This window comes from Idiotropiscis lumnitzeri, chromosome 20, assembly GCF_059441095.1.
Source record: "Idiotropiscis lumnitzeri isolate Australia: NSW breed Sydney's pygmy pipehorse chromosome 20, RoL_Ilum_1.0, whole genome shotgun sequence".
NCBI classification, from domain to species: Eukaryota; Metazoa; Chordata; class Actinopteri; order Syngnathiformes; family Syngnathidae; genus Idiotropiscis; species Idiotropiscis lumnitzeri.
Window position 1 is genome coordinate 12888709 of NC_142410.1, and position 19302 is coordinate 12908010.

A 19302-nucleotide genomic window follows, 5' to 3' on the forward strand; every position below is an offset into this window, starting at 1 on the left:
TTGTTCAGGTTGTCAAGAATTCTCATGTTGATGATGATGATGATGACTACCGCCACACATGCCCAAAACTGCCACAATCAGCAAAAAAACAAAAACAAAAAACAAAATGTCTCTTTCTCCAAAGTGAGAGGGAGTACCTGAAGGCGCCAGTGGATTTTGGAAAGAAACATTTTCACTTTCTCTTTTGACCTCCTTCGCTAATGAGGTGGCCCATCTGTTGAGTTTTAAAAGTCGAATGTGTCGCCTGAGCGCAAAAGTTTGTCTTGCTTTGTTAAGACAAAAAGTCAAAGCGTGTCAATTCTTTTGTGGTTGGAATCCCATCAAAGTGTGCCGACCCCCACGAAGCCTTTTGACTTGCATGACCCCGAAAGGTCGCCATCTGCCAGCTTTCCTTGTGATGTGCAGCTGGCCAGGACCATCCCCCCCAACTTCTCCTCCTCCTCCTCTTCATAACGACCACCTGACACCTCTGGTGCGCCTCTGATGAATGAAGGCCCAAAATGGGGGGAACAATTTTAACAACTTTCAACCCCCCCCCCCCTTTGAGCAGTTCTGGCCAAATGTTTTGGTACTCAAGCCCCACATTTCAATTAAAAAAAAAACACTCCCACTAATTTTCAAAATTCTTTGTGCGTTGTCCTTCAAGTTTTGCATTCTGACCGATTTTCATTTAGGGGAAATCCTGTCACATTGATTCTTGAGCATTTTTTTTAGTCTAATTGCATGTTGCTGAAGTGAAACTAATTTCGGGGGCTGAATTTTCGCACCATTCTGGCAAAACCAAATTTCAGGGGCAGAGTTCCCTCCTCCCTACTCAATGAATGAATAATGAAGACACCAACACGCCACACAACAAAATCAGCTGTTTTGATATGGAGAAAATGGAGGATGGTTGATTTTAACAATACTCTCTTCCAGTTCATTTTACTCCAATTCTTTACTTCTACAATGGCTCCGTATGTCATGGCATTTTTCATTATACTTTAATCATTCCTCCAATTTGAATATACATTTGTTTTCGTATTTCTATGCAAGTGAAAACCGATTTAACTCATTTTCCGTTTTTTATGTATTTGTTTTATTTTTGTCTGAACGGTCACGCCTCCTCAGACCACGATGGAAACAACCAAACAACAGTCACTCGTAGGCCGCGCCTATGTGGCTTCTCATCATATTAAAGCCTGAATCAGCCAATCAGAGGCAAGAACATGAGGCAGATGCCAAGTGCTAGCCAATAGGCTGGCGGAAAAGGCGGGGCTAATGGGCCTCTTGGTGAAAAGAAAATGTTGACTTTCGGTGTTTGAAGGTTTGCGTTCTTTAGTGCCAGTTGACTGTCGCGCGCACGGACGCACGCACGGAGTGCGTCAATTCCCGTTAAGTGGACGTCGACTTCGCCTTTTTTCGGAGAGTTTCGGAAGCCATGCGGCTTTTCGCGCGCTGAAGTGAGTTGCGTCGATTCGACGCCGACGTTTTGCGCTAGCTTGTGCTGCCGGAGCGTTAGCTTGAGTTCTTTGGCCTTTTTCCACATTTTGGAGAACAAAACACGACACAAGCTTGTGTGCCACTCCAATCTCGTCATTTCTGACGCTTGACGTCACTGGTTGGTCGTCGTCAAACATTATCTCATTTAGCATCATACAGGCTGACTTGATATTGGTGGTCGTGGTGGTGTTGTTGTTGTTTTTTTTTTGCTCTTGACTTACATTTCGTTACGTTACACTTCCACGATACATTTACTGTGATTGCTTTTTAATTTTGTCGAAGATGACGTGTGTTATTTGAGGCGTTTGGCATCCACCTGCGGCAGTCAACATGCTCGGTCAAGCCTCGTTACTCGCGGTGTTGATGGCCAAGACCCACTGCACATAGCTACAAAATCGCGAACAATCGAGTCCTCACATTACGATGTTTTTTTTTTTTTTTTTTTTTTAATGAGCTGTCACTGCACTACTTATTTAGTGTTTGCATTCAGACAGTGGAGGCTACGTTGTTGTTTTAAATACATGTGCAGTAAAAGTCCAATATGGATACTTTTTTTTGGTGTGGGTATATTTATGTGTATGTGTGTGTATAGATATATATTTAGGCTGTTGATATCTATTGTACATCAGCATTCAGCCTCCCCAGAAGCTCGTTTACTTGCCGGTCGAGGAGAAGCACTTGTGGCAAAATGGTGTTTTAAAAAGAATTACTTTTGGACCACTTTATCGTTTCCCACGGCACACAGAGGTTTGGAATGACTGGTGGATACCGTTTAATTGGTTATGTAGAATTTGCCTTGTTAGCTGCATGTTAACCTGAGTCAAGTTGTCTTCAGTATGCGCAGAATGCAAAGATGGCTTTTGTTGTTGGTTGTCGTGGTGATTTGCGTCGCTTTCTTGTTGCCAAATGAGCCGTGGTCTTGTGCATAGGTGTCAAGTGAAGAATGCACGCCACGCGAAGCCCCTCGTCCATCTCGGCCACGCCACCGGGGGACGCCCTGGACCTCAGCTTGTCCGGCTCGCGGCTCTCCTTCTCAAAGAGACCCGGCAATGGTGCCGGCCTGTCGTCCGCCGGCAAGTTCCTGGCCCGCTCGGTGTCCGTGTCGGTCCCGTGTGAGGCCCGAGCGAAGCGCAACACCCTGGTGAGGAGCCGCTGCTGCCACGCGATGAAAATTTGCGCCCGTGTTCTGGTGAAAACACGCGTCTGTCTCGGCAGGGCGACGGCGTGGGAAGCCCGCGCTCGGTCAAGAACCTGCGGCGCTCCAACAGCACCACGCACGTCAACCAGCAGGCACAGTTTGCATTCAGGTACCAGAGTAAGCTCACTTCACACACATGGCTTGCCTTTGACCAATTATTTATTTATTTGTTTATTATGTTTGAGTGACCAAAAACAACAAAAAAAACATTTAAAAAAGACCCCAAAAAAATCCCCCCTTCCAATATAATATTTGAAAGTAATTTTTTACGAGTTGTTGGGTTTAGTTTTTTTTTTCTTAAAAAAAAAACCTTAAGTCTTCTAATGTTAAAAGGTAATTTATTTATTTATTTTTTACATTTTTAAAATGTGTCATGTTCTTAATGACTTGTAAGAACAGCTGGCGGACGCGAGGCCCGCCCGAGCAGCCGTTGTTGCTGCGACATGACAACATAACCTGACGACGACAATGAGTTGATGGTGCCGAGGTCGCCGGGTGAACTCGCTTGTTTAGCCTCGGGACCTTCGGGTCATCCCCCCCCCCCGCAGGAGCTCTTCGAAGAAAGAAAAGAGTGCGCGCTCCGCGCGCCTTTTGTCCGGCATCTGTTCACCGCGGCAGCCTGGGCGCCTCCCACGCGCCAGTTTTCATGTGGAGGAATGTGCGTCCTGAATGCTCAAGTGGGCTTGCGTTCGGCTGGCCCCTTTTTCCACACATCCCCCAAAATATGTTCAGTGCAGAGCTGCAAAATGTGAGCTCGGCTGCACAAATGCAACGTGATGTTGACAAGGGCTGAGAAAAGTGTGGCTCACATTGACAACCTCGTTTGTTCTTGGAGGTCAAAAATTCATTTTGAAACAAAAAATGAGTGCGTGACCTGGTTGAAGTTGACGTGTGTGTGTGTGACCCTCGCTCCTCCCAGTCCGGACCACCACAGTGACTACCTGACTGTCTTGGCCAGCGGCGCTGATGGCCGACAGAAACCGGACGGAACCACGTGGAACATCTTGGTACTACACACACACACACGCGCACACAAAAAGCCTCGTCTTCAAAGCCTTTCCAGACGCGTCTTTGCCGTGACGTCAGGACGAGCAGCCTCGGGCGCCCGCCGCCTTCCCGGCCGCCCGTAGCAGTGCCAGCGCAGACGCGCCCATCGGCATGAAGAGACGAGACCCCGCCGCCGCCGCGTCATTCACTGCCAACAACAGGTTCGTTTCACTTTGCATCAAATGAAGCTTTCCAAAGCCTAAAAAAAAGATGTCAAACATTCAAGACGCTTGGGAGAGACTTTGAGGTCCATTGAAAGATTTGTTTCTGAAGACACTCGTTTAAAGAAATGCTTCCTTCCTTTTCGGGACTCGCAACTTCCTCGCCGTCTTCTCTCGCTCAGGAGCAACAAAGGCGCCGTGGGCAACGCCGTCACCGCCATCTTGCACAACAACCACGGCGACAAGCCGCTGACGCCCAAAAGCTCCAACCAGAGGCCGGCCTTCAAGTAGGTTCATGCGCCCACCTCGCAGCTCGTCCGCGATGGCCACTCGGACCGGCGCCGCTTTTCCTTTCAGCAACCTCCTGAAGGCCAGCGCCAACGACGACGTCTCTCTGGAGAGCGGCTCCCTCACCAAGTCCCAGAAGAACTTCTCGTCCAACAACAAAAGTCCGGCTGGGCGAGGCAGCCCGCTCCCTCAGCGCCGCAACCAAGTCTCAGAGGAGGAGGCCGAAAGGTATCGCCGTGCGTCTGCCGTTTTGCATGATCAAATATTTCTTTTCTCATTGGAATCAAAACGGTCTGAAGTGGTTCTGTCACATTTCAAAGTTGTCCACTCCACAGGAAGCGTTCGTTTGTTTTCTTGACCCAAAACGTAACGGCACGTACCTTTTCTTGAATAAATGAATCTTTTCAACAAATTCGCATGAAATCGAATTTGTCGTGCGTTTGATGGGACGAGACGGCTTGTTTTGTGAAACAGACGCACGTCCAACCAAAAGAAAGTCACCGTCAATGTGACTTTGACGGTAAATATGCAAAACCTCGCCAAACCTTGCAGGTTCATCCAGCAGGTCAACCAAGCGGCCGTCACCATCCAGCGCTGGTACAGATGCCACGCCAGGCGGCGCCGCGCCAACCGTGCCGCACTGCGACGCATCCTGGACAGCAAAAGAAAGGTTAGCAAAGCATTTTGGAGCGATGTGCTGCCAGTGCGCAAGAAATCAACGATACGTGTTGCAGGAGTGGCAGGAGCGAGCCGAGGCCCAGAGTCACCTGGAGACGCCTCCAGAGGACCGCAAGCTGATTCGAGAAGAAAAAGCTCGCCGGGCGCGCCTCGTTGCTATCCAGGTCACAAAGAAATTGTACTTTAAGTCCTTCTTTCGTAGTTTCACTCCAATAAATATGCAAGAAGAATTCAAATTATTGCGAGTATTATCGTAGTTTTTTTTTTTTTTCTTTATGCTGTAACACACCCGATTGAAATGATCAGGATCGTTATTTTTGGGTCCCTTCAAAATAGCTTTTTGTCTCCCCCTGGTGGTCTTTGCAGGATCTGCATCAGAAAAGAGCCCAGCATCATCAGCCGCAAACTGGTCATCGTCGTCGTCATGATGAGGTGCGGGTCGCAGAAGCGGATGTGGAGTACCCGAGAGCGAGCGGCACGACGCCAAGCGAGAAGCCAGCCGAGGTTTTCGCAAGTGGCGTGTCGCCAACGAACACGCTCAACGTGTCGCCGACACACGCCAAAGCCAACAACACAGGTGTGTCTGTTTGCTTGACATGTGGCACGTGTGTGCGTTACATGTGTCAGACACGTGACCAACGCATGTGTGTTTGTCACGTGCGCCCATGCGGCCAGACGTCCATGCCAACGTGGTGGCCGACTTGACCCAAGTGAACTTCGGGGCGGCGTTGAGCCATCGCGGAGCGTCGCCGTGTGCGCAGGTCTCGCGCCGCCTCCCTTTTCGAACGGCTTTGTGGGCCCGCTGTGCTTCTCACCTGTTCGGTCGCTTGCAGGAACAAGACGGCGTCGCGGAGGATGAAGATGGCGGTGACGACTTCAGGAAGTCGGCGCGTCGGCCGAGACCTGGCTTGTGTCGCCTGACGCTGCCCGAGCCCAAGCCTTGTGACGTACGTATGTGCGACATCGCCATGTTTGCGACAGCTGGCGGGCCGTGGGGCACATTTGTGCCTGTGATCTTTGGAACATTCATTTAGCTGCCGAAAAGATCTACTATGCATTTTGTTGAATGCATTGTAAGTAAATAAGAGTCCAGTATTTAAAACGAATGAAAAAACGTTTAAGAAAGCAATCTCATGGGCAAGTTTAAAAAAAAAAAAAAAAAAGAAAAGAATATATCATGAATCTTAGTAAAAGAATGTAATGTTCATCAATTTCATTGATCAAGCAAATTCAAGCATGCATTGTGAAAGATTTTCAAGTCATGAAAAAAGGTATAAACGAGCCAGGAAAGTTGCCAGTTGCCGCCATGACGCTGATTGGCGCGTTGTCTCCCCCTGGTGGTGATGTGTAGGACCTGCATGAAGAAGGCGCCAAGCTTGGCGCCAAGCTTGCCCCGTTCGCCCAAAGTCTTCCTTCGCCCCGGAACATCAGTCCCGCGCAACCCGGGCGCAACCTTCCGGCCCAATTTTGCGAGCTGTCCTGTTTCCGAGCCGTTTCTCCCTCCTCGTCCGGCCGCGCCGCTTCTCGTTGCTCCCAGGTGACTGACCGGCTTTTTCTCAAATGTTTTCTCGAATTGGATTTAGTTGACGCGTGTCAAATAACTCCCACATGCAAATGCGTCATGGCCAGGCGTCAAATGACTACTTTTTTGAGACAACCGCAACATGCGTTTCGAATTGCGCTTCAGGATGGATCGTTCATCTTGATTGCAATTTGAATCCACTTTTGCTTGTTGTTCTCACTTTGTCACCTTGTTTTTCTGGCGCACGTCGAGTCAACGGGTGTTTCCTGTGCCATCTTTGCCATCCTCCAGGAGCATCCTCGCAGGTGTTTGAGCGGCGAGGACCGATCCTGCGCTGCGTCCAAGTCCACCCTCAACGACCTGCTGGACACGCTCAAACTGCTGGAGGAGGAACCCGAGCGCCTTTGCGAGCCCAAATGTTACAATAAAGACAAATACGCTTGGCTGGACCAGGTGAGGGGGCGTCACGACGATGTGGGAGTGGGGGAAAAAAAATGAATCTTGATCCCTTTCCAAGGACGGTGACGCAGACTCGTTGACGGCTGACAACCTGGAGCGTCACGTCCAGCTGAGCCTGTCGCTGCCGGCGGACGCAGACGGCGACGGCGATGCCGTCGGAGCGGCGCTGCTGTCCGAGGCCAAACTGCAGAGCATCATGAACTTCCTGGATGAGATGGAGAAGTCGGAGCAGGAGCGTCCGCGCTCCACCGCCTCGCACAGAGAAGTCAGTCAGTCCGAGGCGTCGTGGCCCCGTAGAGCTCTTCTGCTCTGGCATTCTTGTTGTCTGTTGGCGTTTTTAAAACACATATTTTTGCCTCGTTTAGTAGTTCTATATCAAAAGTAACGCTGCCGTGTCGTCAGGCAGCGTTTTTGGAGGAGGAGGCGCCCACGTTGGACCTGGCGTCGGCCACCGCCGCCCAAGTGTCGGGATCCATCATGAGGATCAAGATGGAGCTGGAGGAGAAGAAGCGCGTGGTGGAAATGCTGCAGAACGCGCTGGTGACCACACGGGCTCGTCGTCATCGCCGCCGGCAACGCGTCGCGTCGCGTTGACCTGCTTTTCCTTCTCGTCCTGGCCAGGCCCAGCAGAGGGAGCTGACGGTGCAGCACGTCAAGGAGACGGAGAAGGAGCTGAGCCGAAACCTCCAGCTGCAGAGGGACCAGTACGAAGCCACGGTGCAGAGGCACCTCTCCTTCATCGATCAGGTCGGCAGATTGCGCCATCGCAGCGTGACCACACAACGTTTCCCCAAAATGTTCCTTGAGAATCGGCTTTGGGCACAAATGAGGGTTGTTTTTTGTCCATCCGAGCAGGATGCTATAATATCTGCCTATAAAATATCTGTTTAAAAAAGAAAAGTCTGCAAATTAGAGTCAACCTGATTCAGGATGCAAAAACTTTCAGGTCATCTGTGATTTATTTGTATTAATATTTTTTTTTTATCAATCGATTATTACTGAAGTTTTTAAATTGACCGGGTAGAAAATGCGAAAACTGAAATTGAGGTTGATTCGGTTCCTGGCTTAAAAAATTGGCGATAAAGTTTGATTGGAAAAATTGAAATGGCCAAAAGTTGGGCACATTTCTTTTTTTTTTTTTTGTCTCTAAATGAATAATCCAAGTGGCTGCAGACTCAACTCGTTGTTGTCGTGTTGCTAACGTGGCTCCGCCTGTCGGTCGGTCCTCAGCTGATCGGCGACAAAAAAGCTCTGAGCGAGCGATGCGAGGGCGTCGTCGCCGAGCTCAAGCTGGTGGACCACAAGTACACCAAGAAGATCGCCCAGATGCAGGAGCAGCACGAAATGGTGACCGCCGCCGCTTCCGTTGTTGTGTGCCAAGCGCTTTTTTCAACCCTGTTCCTCAATCCTGTCCCTTCGAGGGCCGCCGTCCTGCCTGATTCAAATGATCAGGATCGGACCTCACTGATGATTTGAAACATTCTTTCCAGTGAGGACGTGATCGACTGTTGCAGAAGATGAAATAAGAACGACCTCGCCGTTTCTTTCTTCTTTGAAATGTCTTTTGTGACCTCAACATTAGAATTTGCCAACACTGAAGTAGTTTGTGCAATAAAATAATTGCTTCCTTGAGGCTTTGCAAGAAATGTCTCGTGTCTTTTGCTGCGCTTCTGCTTTCGTCTTTGCTTTAACGGGCTCCTCTTCTCCTTTTCCTCCTCGCCGCCGATGCCGCGTCTCCTTTCCGCCGTCAGGCTTGGCACGTCTTGGGCCCGCTGTGCGAGGTAACGCTTGCTCTGCGCTTCCTCCTCGCCACCGTCTTTTCTTTTCTTTTTTTCCTTTGTCTGGTTTGCGCCACACTGCGTCCGTCCTGCCGGATGCTCGTCGTGCGTGTGAGTCTTCATCTTCATCTTCATTTCTGCAGAGTCTTCATCCTCATGCTGCTCCTCACATTCCTTCTTGCATGTTTCTCACGCACCTGATCGTCGTCGTCCCGTGAGCTGCCAGTGACGACGTGACCTCCTCGTCTTCCACTTCCCTCTTTATCTGCTCCGCTTCTCCTAATCTTCCAGCTCTTCCTTTTCTCTCCTGCTCTCTCCTTCTTCTCTTCACTCCTCCCTACTTCCTTCCTCCTTGTTCATCTTGCTTCTCCTCTTCTTTCTTTTCGCACCTCCTCCCCTCATCATCTTCTTTTTCCTTCTCCTTATCCTCCCCTGATGTTTGTTCTTCCTCCTCCTTTGTCACTTGCTCCACCTCCAAACAGGAGATCAAGAAGCTGAAGGAGCTGATGAGCGTCACTGAGAAGATCCGGCGTGAGAAATGGATTGATGAGAAAACCAAGAAGATCAAAGAGATCACTGTTAAAGGTAAAAAAAAAAAGGTGCACCTCCCTGCGCCTTTGCCACTTTTCTTCTCATCCTCGTCCTCCCCCTGGCCAGGTTTGGAGCCGGAGATCCAGAAGCTGATCTCCAAGCACAAGCAGGAGCTGAAGAAGCTGCGCACGCTCCACGAGGCCGAGCTGCTGCATGCGGAGGAGCAGGCGGCCGAACGCTGCGCCCGGCAGTGCGAGGAGCTGCGGCAACAGTTGGAGAGCGAGAAGGAGGAGCAGTGCCGCAAGGAGCGAGACTTGGCCCGCCGCAGGTTTGAGAAGCAGCTCCAGGAGGAGGAGCTCTCCCTGCAGCAGCACAGGAAACGCGTCCACAAGGAGGTGGCCGACGAGAAGGAGCGGCTGGCGCAGCTGGCGGCCAGGTACGACCCGAGCGCCGGGTCAACGGGGAGCAGCGGCTGCTTTCAAACGCCTCCGCCCTCCTTCCGTCGCGTGCAGGCAGCGCTCGGAGATGGACGAGCTGCGTCGGCGCATGGAGGAAAACTCCAGCGTGGCCGGCCGAGTTTTCAGGGAGGAGCTGGACAAAAGCAGAGAGGAGCAGGAGCGGCGACACCAGGTGGGACCGCTGAGGCGGCGTCAGCTCAACTTCAAAACACTTTGCTCGCTCCAGATTCAAATGGCCGCATTTGCTTCATTTTGAAAGATACGAGGTGGCGAATGCAAACGGCAAGTTGTTGTCGATGGCCTTGCGATCCGCTCGCCAATGACGGCGTTTGCATTCCAGGGGCTTTGGCGCCATCTTGTGGCATCACTGCACATTTTATGCCATTTTTGGATTTGTTTTTAAGAGCCCAATTTGGCTTTGGCATGTAGCGGTACTTGATTGCGTCCGCAGGCGGAGGTGAAGAAGCTGCAGGAGCGTTTTGAGCAGGAGAAGTTGAGCTGGGAGGAGGGCTACAGGAAGAAACAGGTGAGACGGCGGCCGCCGCCCCCTCGTGCCAATGTGCGGCCCGCTGATGACACGTGCGCGACTTTGGCCGCGTAGGAGGCGGGGCTCCTGAGGCACGAGCGTCAGCTGCGGGAAGAACTGCGGCAGGAGCGTGACAAAGAGATCCAGCTCGCCATCTGGACGCTGGAGGAGGAGACCAACAAGGACAAGGAGGAGTGCGAGCGGGCCGCCCAAAATAGGTAGCTGAGCGTGTTTGCGTCTTCGCCTTAAATTGAAATGTCTCATTTGTCGTGTTTGCCAGGGTGACTCGCGTGCGGGAGTCGTACGAGGCGGAGCTGAAGGAGCTGGAGCGCTCTCTGAGGGAGGCGCTGGACAAGCAGCAGGAGCTGCGGAAGCAACACGTGGACGCGCTGCAACAAGTCGACGCGCTCAAGGAGGCGCTGCGCCACAAGGAGCAAGACGTCATCGTCGTCACGCAAGTGAGAAGCGCCGCGTTATGCAAATGATTAGCGGGTCGTCGCCAAAATGGATTCGACAGACAAGTCACGTGACCCGTTTTTGCGTTGAGAACCGAGACCAACTCCTGGAAGAGCGCCACGACGTGGCCTCGGTGATCCGGCAGGAGTTCAGCGCGCGCCTGCTGTTGGCTGAGGAGGAGGCGCGGAGGAGCAGAGCGGAGGCGGAGGAGGTGCGCCTGGCGCTGCAGGCGCAGGTGGACCGGATCAGCAAAGAGAAGGAAGACGAGCTCCACCAAGTGCACCGACGGTACGCGGCCCGAAACTTTGCCGAGTCCTCGTCGGAAATTGTGATGGCAAACTTTTTTGTTTCCAACTTGGTCAAGACGTGCTGCTGCGTTTTGGAAGTCGCTGCACTCGAGGCCAACATTTGACTCCAAATTTTGCTTCTCGGCCTTCTCGACTAATCATTGCTAATCTGTATCTGTGAATGATACCTTGGAAGAAAAAAAAATGGAAACCTCGGCGTTGTTCTGTTCACATTGACATGAAAAGTTCGACACGCGTCACACGGGCAGCGATTGTGCCAACATGTTCCGTGAGCGCTAAAATGGCCGACTCCCGACAATCCATATGCAGCAGCGCCGTTCTAAAACTGTGTCAACTGTGTCGCTCTTCGTTGACATCGTCACCTTCAGAGTCAAGTCGGCCATCTTGAAGAAAGACGAGGCGGTCAACGCTTTGCGGCGGCAGCACGAGGTGAGTGGCATGAGCCGCTCTCCCGATTGGCTGACGCAGGACGGCCGTCAATGCTGTGCTTCCCTGTCGTGGATAGGCCGCCCTCAAGAGGGCGGAGCACCTGGAGGCCTTGTGGGAGGAGCAAAGGAGGCAGCTGATGGAGAAATGACCGCAGTCACTCATGACAAAGGCAAACTGACGTCCGGCACTCAAGCAAGTCAAAGTGGATCCGAATCTGTTGCGGCTCGCAGAAAGAAACGTCACTTTCAGTGTTTTCCATGCGCTCAAGCGTTGCCGCCTTCACGTTCCCGCTCACCTCTTCTCTTCTGTCGGCTGACGTTTGCGATGCGAGCGCGAGGACGCTTTTGCCTCAATTTGAGTCGCCAGCAGAGGGCGCTAGAAGGCCAAAATGGCTGCCGCTTGAGATTAGGAAAAACCAGTCGGTTCATCTGCACAAAGGCAATATTTATCAGTTCGCTTTGAGTTGGGACTTGGAATTGTAACGTAATCGGATCAGAAATCGGATCTGTCAAGTCACCGGTGACAGGAAGGACGACCGGAGACCCTCCAAAAAAAGCCCCCCCCACACAGCAAGAATGTCTCCACGGTCTCCTCAGATCTTTTCCAGATGTTTCTGTGACCAGCCCGGGCAGGCCTGCACCCCCGAGCGTTGCCGCGGGTGCGCAATTTATACGTAGCGGTGTTTGGTTGCTGGGGAGCAAGCAGGAAAAGTTGGCGGAATGTTTACGAGAGAAAAAGTTACAGAAGGACAAAAGGACGTGTCAGGAAGGACGCCGTGTTTTGAGGTCGCCAGATTGTCGCGTTGGCCGCGCCAGCGAGGGCCGAGAAGAATGCGTGGGCGGGAAATGGGAACAAAAAAAAAAAGGTTCGAAGGGAGCGTTGTGGTGTCGAGCGGGGCCTTTGCCAAGGCACGTCCGGTCATGTGACCAAAATGTAAAATGAAGGCACCCCGGCTCATCTATTTATTGGGGTGGGAAAAACATCTGGATGGGCCCATTGAGATTTTTTTTTTTGCCTTTGAAAGTTCTTCATAAAACACATATTCATTCATTTGTACTCTTATCAATTTATGGTCAAATTGATTGATCCCAAAAATCAAAACGTATGAATAAATGATAGCGGGACGACTGTCACTTTTTCCACTTTTCTTTGCAAATATTTGCCGTGTAAATCTCCAGTTTGCCAAGATTCGCCGTCGTCATGCTTCATGTTCAAGATGGTTGCAAAAGCCAATTAATTAATCGAGGTGAATCAAAAGCAACTTCAAGTGGAAATTGCGCAGATCTCAGAGTCGTTGAAAATTTTATTCCAAATTGAGCTCGTCCCTCCCAGCCAATCATTTGCAAATGTTTGCGATGGCAAAAGTGACGTTGGTCCCGAATGAAATGTGAAACGCTAACGAACGGAGTTGCGGATGTTCCTTTGGACTCTTCCCAAGTGAAAATGTTGTCCACCAAACTTGTAATGTTCGGCTCCTGTTGTGCTTCGTTTCTGTTTTCAAGAGTGTTTCTGATCATGTGACACGTCATCACGGCAAGCCTTCTTCTGTGCCGCGTTGTTTCGTGACTTGGTATTTTTGGAGATAAAAAAAATGGAGAATTTTTCAACTTCTGTGTCATGTCTGCTACCGATCCAAATTCTGCTCTTGGCGTTTGCCGCCAAAGTTGAATCAAAATCATTTCTTTTATTCATTTATCACACTGTGTTAAGTTGATTTATTTGAAATTGGATCCAATTTATTAAAACCATTTTATGATTTGATGAATGCAAAAAATTTGTGTATCCTTCATGAAATGTATTTTGTGGTCTCTCTCATTTGAAGCTTTTCTTGTTTTTTGTGAGCCGTAGATCAGCTGAGAACATGAGAAGAAACCTTGCCTCGCCCCCTCGTTGTCAAGAGGGAGAAACGAGCGAGCTCTGGAGACAAAAAGTCTCTCCGTGGAAGAAAAAGCGAAAGGCGAAGGCGCGCCCATTGGCTGCACATTGCCCCTCCCTCTCTTTCCCACGTGTGCTGTGTGGTCGAGGCCAGCAGCTGTTGCTCTCTCACACTGGCCCCTCCCAGCAGGACCAGCCAACCCGCACCCCACCCCCTCCCCGAGTAGGCGGTCCTGGCGGCAGCTGAGCGTCGCCGAGAGTCTCCAACTCTTCAAATCGCCTCCAAGTCCTCGGAAAGCTTGGCAGAAGGACCACCGACGGGCGGCCGGACCAGGTGAGGCCTTTTAACAGACCCCCCCACCACGAACAAGCCACACCCCACCCAACTCACGTAGGATTGTGCTCGAATCATCACTTTGGAAACGTTTGTGATTCTGAGCGAGCCACTTGATTGATTCATCGTTGAAGTCGACCGCTTAGAATCGAATCCGATTTTCAAGTTGTTGGAGTGGTGAGGAGGCTTGTTGGATTCATGCTTGGAATTCTTTTCAAGTCACTCTTAGCGCTTGTTGTCATCCAAATGTCGTCATGTTGCGGTCGGCTTGCCAGTCCCGTTGCAAGCGAGTCCAACTTTTTGTCACAATCTTCGTGGGTGAATCGCAAGCGAATCTTGTGGGATTTACGATGACGATTAGGATTCGAATCACGGCCACGGTTCGAATCATGTTGGAATTGGCTTACAGTGATAGTTTGAGAGCGGGGGCGAGGGGAGCCCCCTCGACGCTTCTGCAAAAACTGAGGTGGAATCGACGAGAAGGTGAAAAGTCGTCACTTGTGTTCATTTGCAACTCATCGTCCTTTTGCTATTTTGACTTCTTTCTCAGCACTTCAGGGAAAAACATTCTTTCCATTTGCAACCCCCCCTTCCTTCCGGTGCACTTTATTGTCCCAGAAAAAAAAAAAAAAACAGGAGGGGGGAGGGCGGCGATAGTCAGGCTGTGTTTCACTTCCCGACTCTCAGCCGGCCTCAAGTGACGCACACGAGTGGGAAAGTTGACACTTGTCGGGGTTGTTAGAAGACACTTGGACTCAGCTTGAGATCAAGTTGCTTTCGTGGATTCGTTTTCTAATCGAGTTGCAATTGTAACTTTTGTTGCGAGAATTATCTCCTCCGATTCTATTCATTGTCGCATTCCGACTTTGCAATCACGTTGGCGGCGTTGAAGAATCATGCAAAATGGCCGTTCTCATCGTGCGAGCGGCGAGCAAAGTCTAACTCGTGTTACAATCAAGATTGCAAACCGTCACCGTTTGATTCATATTCGTTCGCTCATCAATTTCAATGCCGTTGTGGTTTCTTTCAAAGGCCTCGACCAAATAAAATTGGAGTCGCGATATTGGATCCATGATGACATCCTGTTCGGCCGACTTGTTAACAAAGGTCGTGATGCCTTTTTTAAAATTTTTTGTGGCTACTTCCTGTTGCGCACGTGCGTGTGTCATTTGCTCGTCACCCCCACCATGCCACATTTGTCGCAGCCGTTAGCGGCGCTCGCCTGCAAATGGCGTTGGTGTGTCTTATCTGCGCTCGGCCAAGCAACAGGAAGTCAAGCTGACCAAACAGGAAGTCGATAACGGAGGTGGCGGGCGGCAACCTGTGACGCGGCCGTGCAAACAGTTGGCCATCTGGTGCGCGCCGTCGTGTCTTAGCCGGAAGCCCGTCGTTCCTCTTTGTCTCCTCGAACTTTTTGTCCTCGTCTGCAGAGAATTGTGCTGCCTCCTGATGCCCCCTCAGTGGCGGCGGGGGGGGCAGTGGAGCAGCGGCGGCGGCAACCGGTGAGTGAGCGTGGACCAAAACGCCCGATGTCGGCGCCGAGGCGGCTGGCGCTGGCCGCCGTCACCGCGGCCTCCGTGCTGTGCGTCTACTTCCTGTACGGCGGCCTGGAGACCCCCCTGGCGCTGTCCTGGGCCCACCTGAGATCAGGATCAGGGAGGTCAGTCACACATGACGTGACGTCATCGCATTCAAGTTTGAAAAAGAAGGAGGCGAAAATTCAGAATGCAATCCTTTTGTTTTGGTTTTATTCTTGGAATGAATCAAATTTGATTCATTTGGATTCAAAAATATATTTGTAGGCCAGTGGTTTTCATTGCGCTATTGTCGACAATTTATTGAGATAAATGATTAATCATACGTTAAAACGTCACGGTCTCGTTGGATTTTAAGAACGAGTTCTGATTTTCCTAATAAATGAAATTTTGCTGAAATGATTTTGGGAGACATCAAACGGCAAATTGATCACGAAAACTGCTCGAGTCTCCTGATGATGTCATCAACAAATGTTTGGTCTGCCGCAGCGACGCGCCAGACTTGATAAGCTCCGCCCCCTCCGCGGCCGCTCACGGGACCCCGCACGGAAGCTTTGTCGGGAAGCCCACCGAGCCCGATTTCATCGGCGACGCTTACGCCAGCGAAGACGTCCCGCGACAAACTGTGAGTGGCGCCAAAAGCTCCCGTTGGACCCAAAAAATGGCCGTTTGCAAATTGATGTTGGAATGTTGTTTGTGTTTCCATAATTGCAAAAGTTTTTTTCTTTTTCTTGTGACTTTGTGCGCGTAGGAATGCCCCGACGGCATCGGGAGCCGCGTCGCCAAGTCGGACTTGTCCGGGCTGTTCCTGAGGAACATTCCGTTGCTGCAGTGGTCCAAAGACGCCACGGCCGCCCAATATCGCCGCCTCCGTGCGTACGTGGGCGCCAACGGCTGGATGAGCGTCTCCTACCAAAGTCAGGACGCGCACGGCCACTTGCGGCGCCGTTTCTTGAGCCAAACGGAAATATGACCCGAAAAGTGGTCCGCGAGCTGAGCTAATGACGTGTGCAACTTTTTTTTTTGCGGCCAGCGCTGTCAGACACGCTGGCGCTGCTCAACTCGTCCGCCAACGCCGTCATGTTGGACGACTGGGAGCGTCGCGAGCGCCCGTCCCGTTGCATCCGCTGCGCCGTGGTCGGCAACGGCGGCATCCTGAAGGACGCCAAGAAGGGGGCGGAGATCGACCGGCATCACTACGTCTTCAGGTCAGCTCGAGCGTCAACCTCAACGACATTTGACGTTCCAAAATGTTTCTTTTGTTTCGTCTGAGTCGAGTCGAGTCGAACGTTCACTTTTGGGACGGAATTGATTTTGGGATGCCGAAGTCGAGCCCAAATAGTTTTGAGGCGAGCAAGTCCCAAGTCCGAAGATGTCACGTGTCATCTTGAACGTGGCGAGTCGTGTGACTGCAGCCCCATTTTTGATGACATCATGAAGCTTTCTGAGTTGAAGCTTTGGTGGTGCAGGACCAACGGCGCCGTCCTGGCGGGTTTTGAGGACGACGTGGGCGCCCGCACCACCCACTACACCTTCTCCACCAACACGCTGATCAACTCCATGAGCAGCTACGCCGCCGCCGGCTACCGAGGACCGCCGCAGTCTGAGGTGAGCCACCGTCGCCTCGCCACGCTGCGCCAACTCGTCGGATGACATCATCACCCCCACCGACCCCAAACAGGAAACGCGTTACGTCTTCCTGCCCGACCAAGACCGCGACTACCTGCTGATCAAGGCGGCGGCCCAGCGCAGCCTCGTTGAGCAAGGACGGGAACGAGGCAAAAAGTCAGTACCGCCCGTTGCCGTGACGCGCTTGGAGTCGGCCACGCCTTCCTTGCTTTCTTCCGCTCGATTTCTGGTCACTCGGCAGGCCGGGGATGATGAACGATTGTGGACGGAGCGACGCAACTCACCATCGGTCTTCATCGCCTTGCTAACGTGTTACGAGCGAGCTTCTGCAATGATTCTTTCTTCTAAAGTCACAAAGCGTGGGGAAGGGGTGCATGTAATTATGCACCAAGTACAGTAGGGGGCAGTGGTGCGCTCATTGCAGCGTATTCAAGAAAATGAGTTTTAGGTTGTCTGTTTTCCAAAATGTTAAGAAGGAGACAGAGGTTTACTTTTTTATTTATAGTCAGGAGAGAAAGAAAAAAAAATGGAAGCGTATCGCTTAAAAGTGATTAACGTGATATAAAGTGACAAAGCTTGTTCAAGGGTTGAGTGGCTGTCGCAAAAAAATAAATAAATAAATGCTCCGCTCACCTTCACGTCATGTTTTCCGCGCAGTCCGACTGCGTACTTTGGCAAAGACGTGACAGCGGCCAAGCTAAAGATGTACCATCCTGACTTCATCCGCTACCTCCGAAACAGGTAACCACGGCGACCCAACGCCCTCCTCTTACTGAGCACCAACGTGTTTTCCTTGCAGGTTCCTTCCGTCCGAAACGCTGCGAAGCAAATACAAGAACATCTACCGGCCGTCCACCGGCGCCGTCATGCTGCTGGCGGCGCTGCACAGCTGCGACCACGTCAGCGCGTACGGCTTCATGACGCCACAATACAAAAAGTACTCGGACCACTACTACGACAGGACGCACCGGCCGGTGGGCTTCTTCGTTAATCACGATTTGATGTTGGAGATGAACTTGTGGCAGCGGCTGCACCGAGCCGGCCTCATCACGCTTTACATGCGCCCGTGAGCCCGCCTCCATTCGCTTCCTTGAACGCTCGCCAACCAATTCCTGCGCGTGCTCCTCAACATTTCCCCAAAAGCGCGTCAATGCTCCTGAATGCATCTTAATGAACGTTAGCGAACAGCTTTCAAGCTGCTGCGTGTTCTGCTCTGCAACGCTCTCCAACTCACCTGACTGAATATTCTGAAGGATTCGTTACTTAACGCACCGCAAAACTGTTGAACACGCCTTCAATGAGTCCCACCGAACTTTTCTGTCCACTTCTGAACTTGCTTCAATACTCCTGAATACTCTTGAACACACCGTCATGAATTGTTCTCAGTGTCCCCGAACATTTCGACACGCTCGAGAATGCCCCCGGAAGCGCTTGAAAGCACTTAATGACATTTTCGGGGTTCCCCTCAACATTTCTGACCGCTGCGAACGCACCTGGATAAATGCTACCGAGTGTTCCTCGATGTTTGCCAACCTTCCTGAGCGCTTTGCAACACTCCAGAAAACACCACTGAGCGCTCCTGACGTCGTCATTTATTTATTCTCAGCGCATTTGCACGTCGTTAACCACTGGTTTTGGCCTCCACCAGTAGAAACGCACGCTACTTAGCCAACACGCTAAGCCGCGTGGCGACTTTGTGCCGTCGTCATCTGGAACTGAGCGCGTCAGCGTGTATCTTTGGATGCGCTCCGGCGGAACCTAAACCAAAAGCAGCCTGCTGAGCCAGACTGTTTGCTGGGTAGGTCGCCACGGCAACCGCCAACCGGCCTCTCCTGTTGCTAGGATAGCAAATTGGCGCACTAGCTGCAAAATAGCCTCCTGCCTTCCCGCAATGGCATCAAATCTTGCAGAAATGAGACACGTTCAACTTTTTTTTTTCAGCCGTGTTTCTTTGAGATTGTTTTGAACGTTATTTTTTTAGACATGATTTTATTTTTGTAAAGACAACTTCAAAAGCATGTCAATCTTTTTTGTTTAACATTTCTTGGATGTGTGTATAAAAGAAAAAAACGTTTACGTCTTAAACTTTTTGCAAATGTACAAAATAATAAAATTGACAAGCTTCTGTTTTGAGCATGTTTCTCTTCAGACCGGTTTTAGATGTTTTTTAATGTAAAAAAAAAAAATTGTTTCGACTAAGAACGTCTATTTTTACACCTACTTTGGTCATGTAGATTTTTGAACATGTTTTTCCAAAGTGCTTTAAACATTTACGACAGTGAAAGTCACTTGACCAAGTGACTGATTTTTGGCAGCCAACCAAAATAACGTTTGTTGACTTTGACTCCCGTCATGTCTGTCACTTATTATTTGAAACATTCCTGTTTTAAGTTTAATATGATAAAAGCACAACAGAAATGTGCTGGTCAAGTGAATAAGTAACTGCAGCGCACAATAAAAACGCTTGTGAAAGAGAGCAGGAGAATGTTGAAGTGTCACAAGTGGAACAAAAGAGAAACTAGTTAATGATCAAATCCAGTAAATGTTTACTCGACAACCTTGTCGTGTGTTTAGAAGAAACAGTACTTTAAAGCAACATCACTCATAT

The 19302-nt window shown here is 50.7% G+C and overlaps 2 protein-coding genes across 6 annotated transcripts; both read left to right on the forward strand.

Moving 5' to 3' along the window:
• Window positions 1-1258: 1258 nt before the first annotated feature.
• cep131 (centrosomal protein 131) lies at window positions 1259-12928 on the forward strand. 3 transcript variants are annotated; one of them, XM_088283994.1, is made up of 28 exons: window positions 1259-1442; window positions 2412-2623; window positions 2698-2789; window positions 3600-3687; window positions 3767-3888; window positions 4071-4175; window positions 4246-4404; window positions 4729-4846; window positions 4911-5018; window positions 5221-5431; window positions 5530-5615; window positions 5688-5801; window positions 6206-6391; window positions 6668-6829; window positions 6894-7158; window positions 7242-7375; window positions 7457-7582; window positions 8066-8182; window positions 8587-8724; window positions 9096-9198; window positions 9271-9580; window positions 9657-9774; window positions 10054-10128; window positions 10204-10346; window positions 10409-10586; window positions 10676-10872; window positions 11261-11321; window positions 11398-12928. In XM_088283994.1, the coding sequence occupies exons 2-28, from the start codon at window positions 2426-2428 to the stop codon at window positions 11467-11469; spliced, it is 3786 nt and encodes a 1261-aa protein (XP_088140120.1). In that variant the 5' UTR covers window positions 1259-1442; window positions 2412-2425; the 3' UTR covers window positions 11470-12928. The 3 variants fall into 3 exon arrangements, with proteins under 3 accessions (XP_088140120.1, XP_088140121.1, XP_088140122.1); XM_088283995.1 differs by having other exon boundaries at window positions 6894-7100; window positions 7238-7375; window positions 8587-8616; XM_088283996.1 differs by lacking the exon at window positions 8587-8724 and having other exon boundaries at window positions 6894-7100; window positions 7238-7375.
• A 283-nt stretch (window positions 12929-13211) lies between these two features.
• Window positions 13212-18819, forward strand: st6galnac (ST6 (alpha-N-acetyl-neuraminyl-2,3-beta-galactosyl-1,3)-N-acetylgalactosaminide alpha-2,6-sialyltransferase). Of its 3 annotated transcripts, none has more exons than XM_088283997.1 (9): window positions 13212-13530; window positions 14961-15190; window positions 15555-15690; window positions 15817-15982; window positions 16099-16273; window positions 16535-16673; window positions 16747-16850; window positions 17352-17435; window positions 17494-18819. In XM_088283997.1, exons 2-9 carry the CDS (start codon window positions 15060-15062, stop codon window positions 17762-17764), a joined length of 1206 nt encoding a protein of 401 aa, XP_088140123.1. In that variant the 5' UTR covers window positions 13212-13530; window positions 14961-15059; the 3' UTR covers window positions 17765-18819. The 3 variants fall into 3 exon arrangements, with proteins under 3 accessions (XP_088140123.1, XP_088140126.1, XP_088140125.1); XM_088283999.1 differs by lacking the exon at window positions 13212-13530 and adding an exon at window positions 13894-14885; XM_088284000.1 differs by lacking the exon at window positions 17352-17435.
• The last annotated feature ends 483 nt before the right edge of the window (window positions 18820-19302 follow it).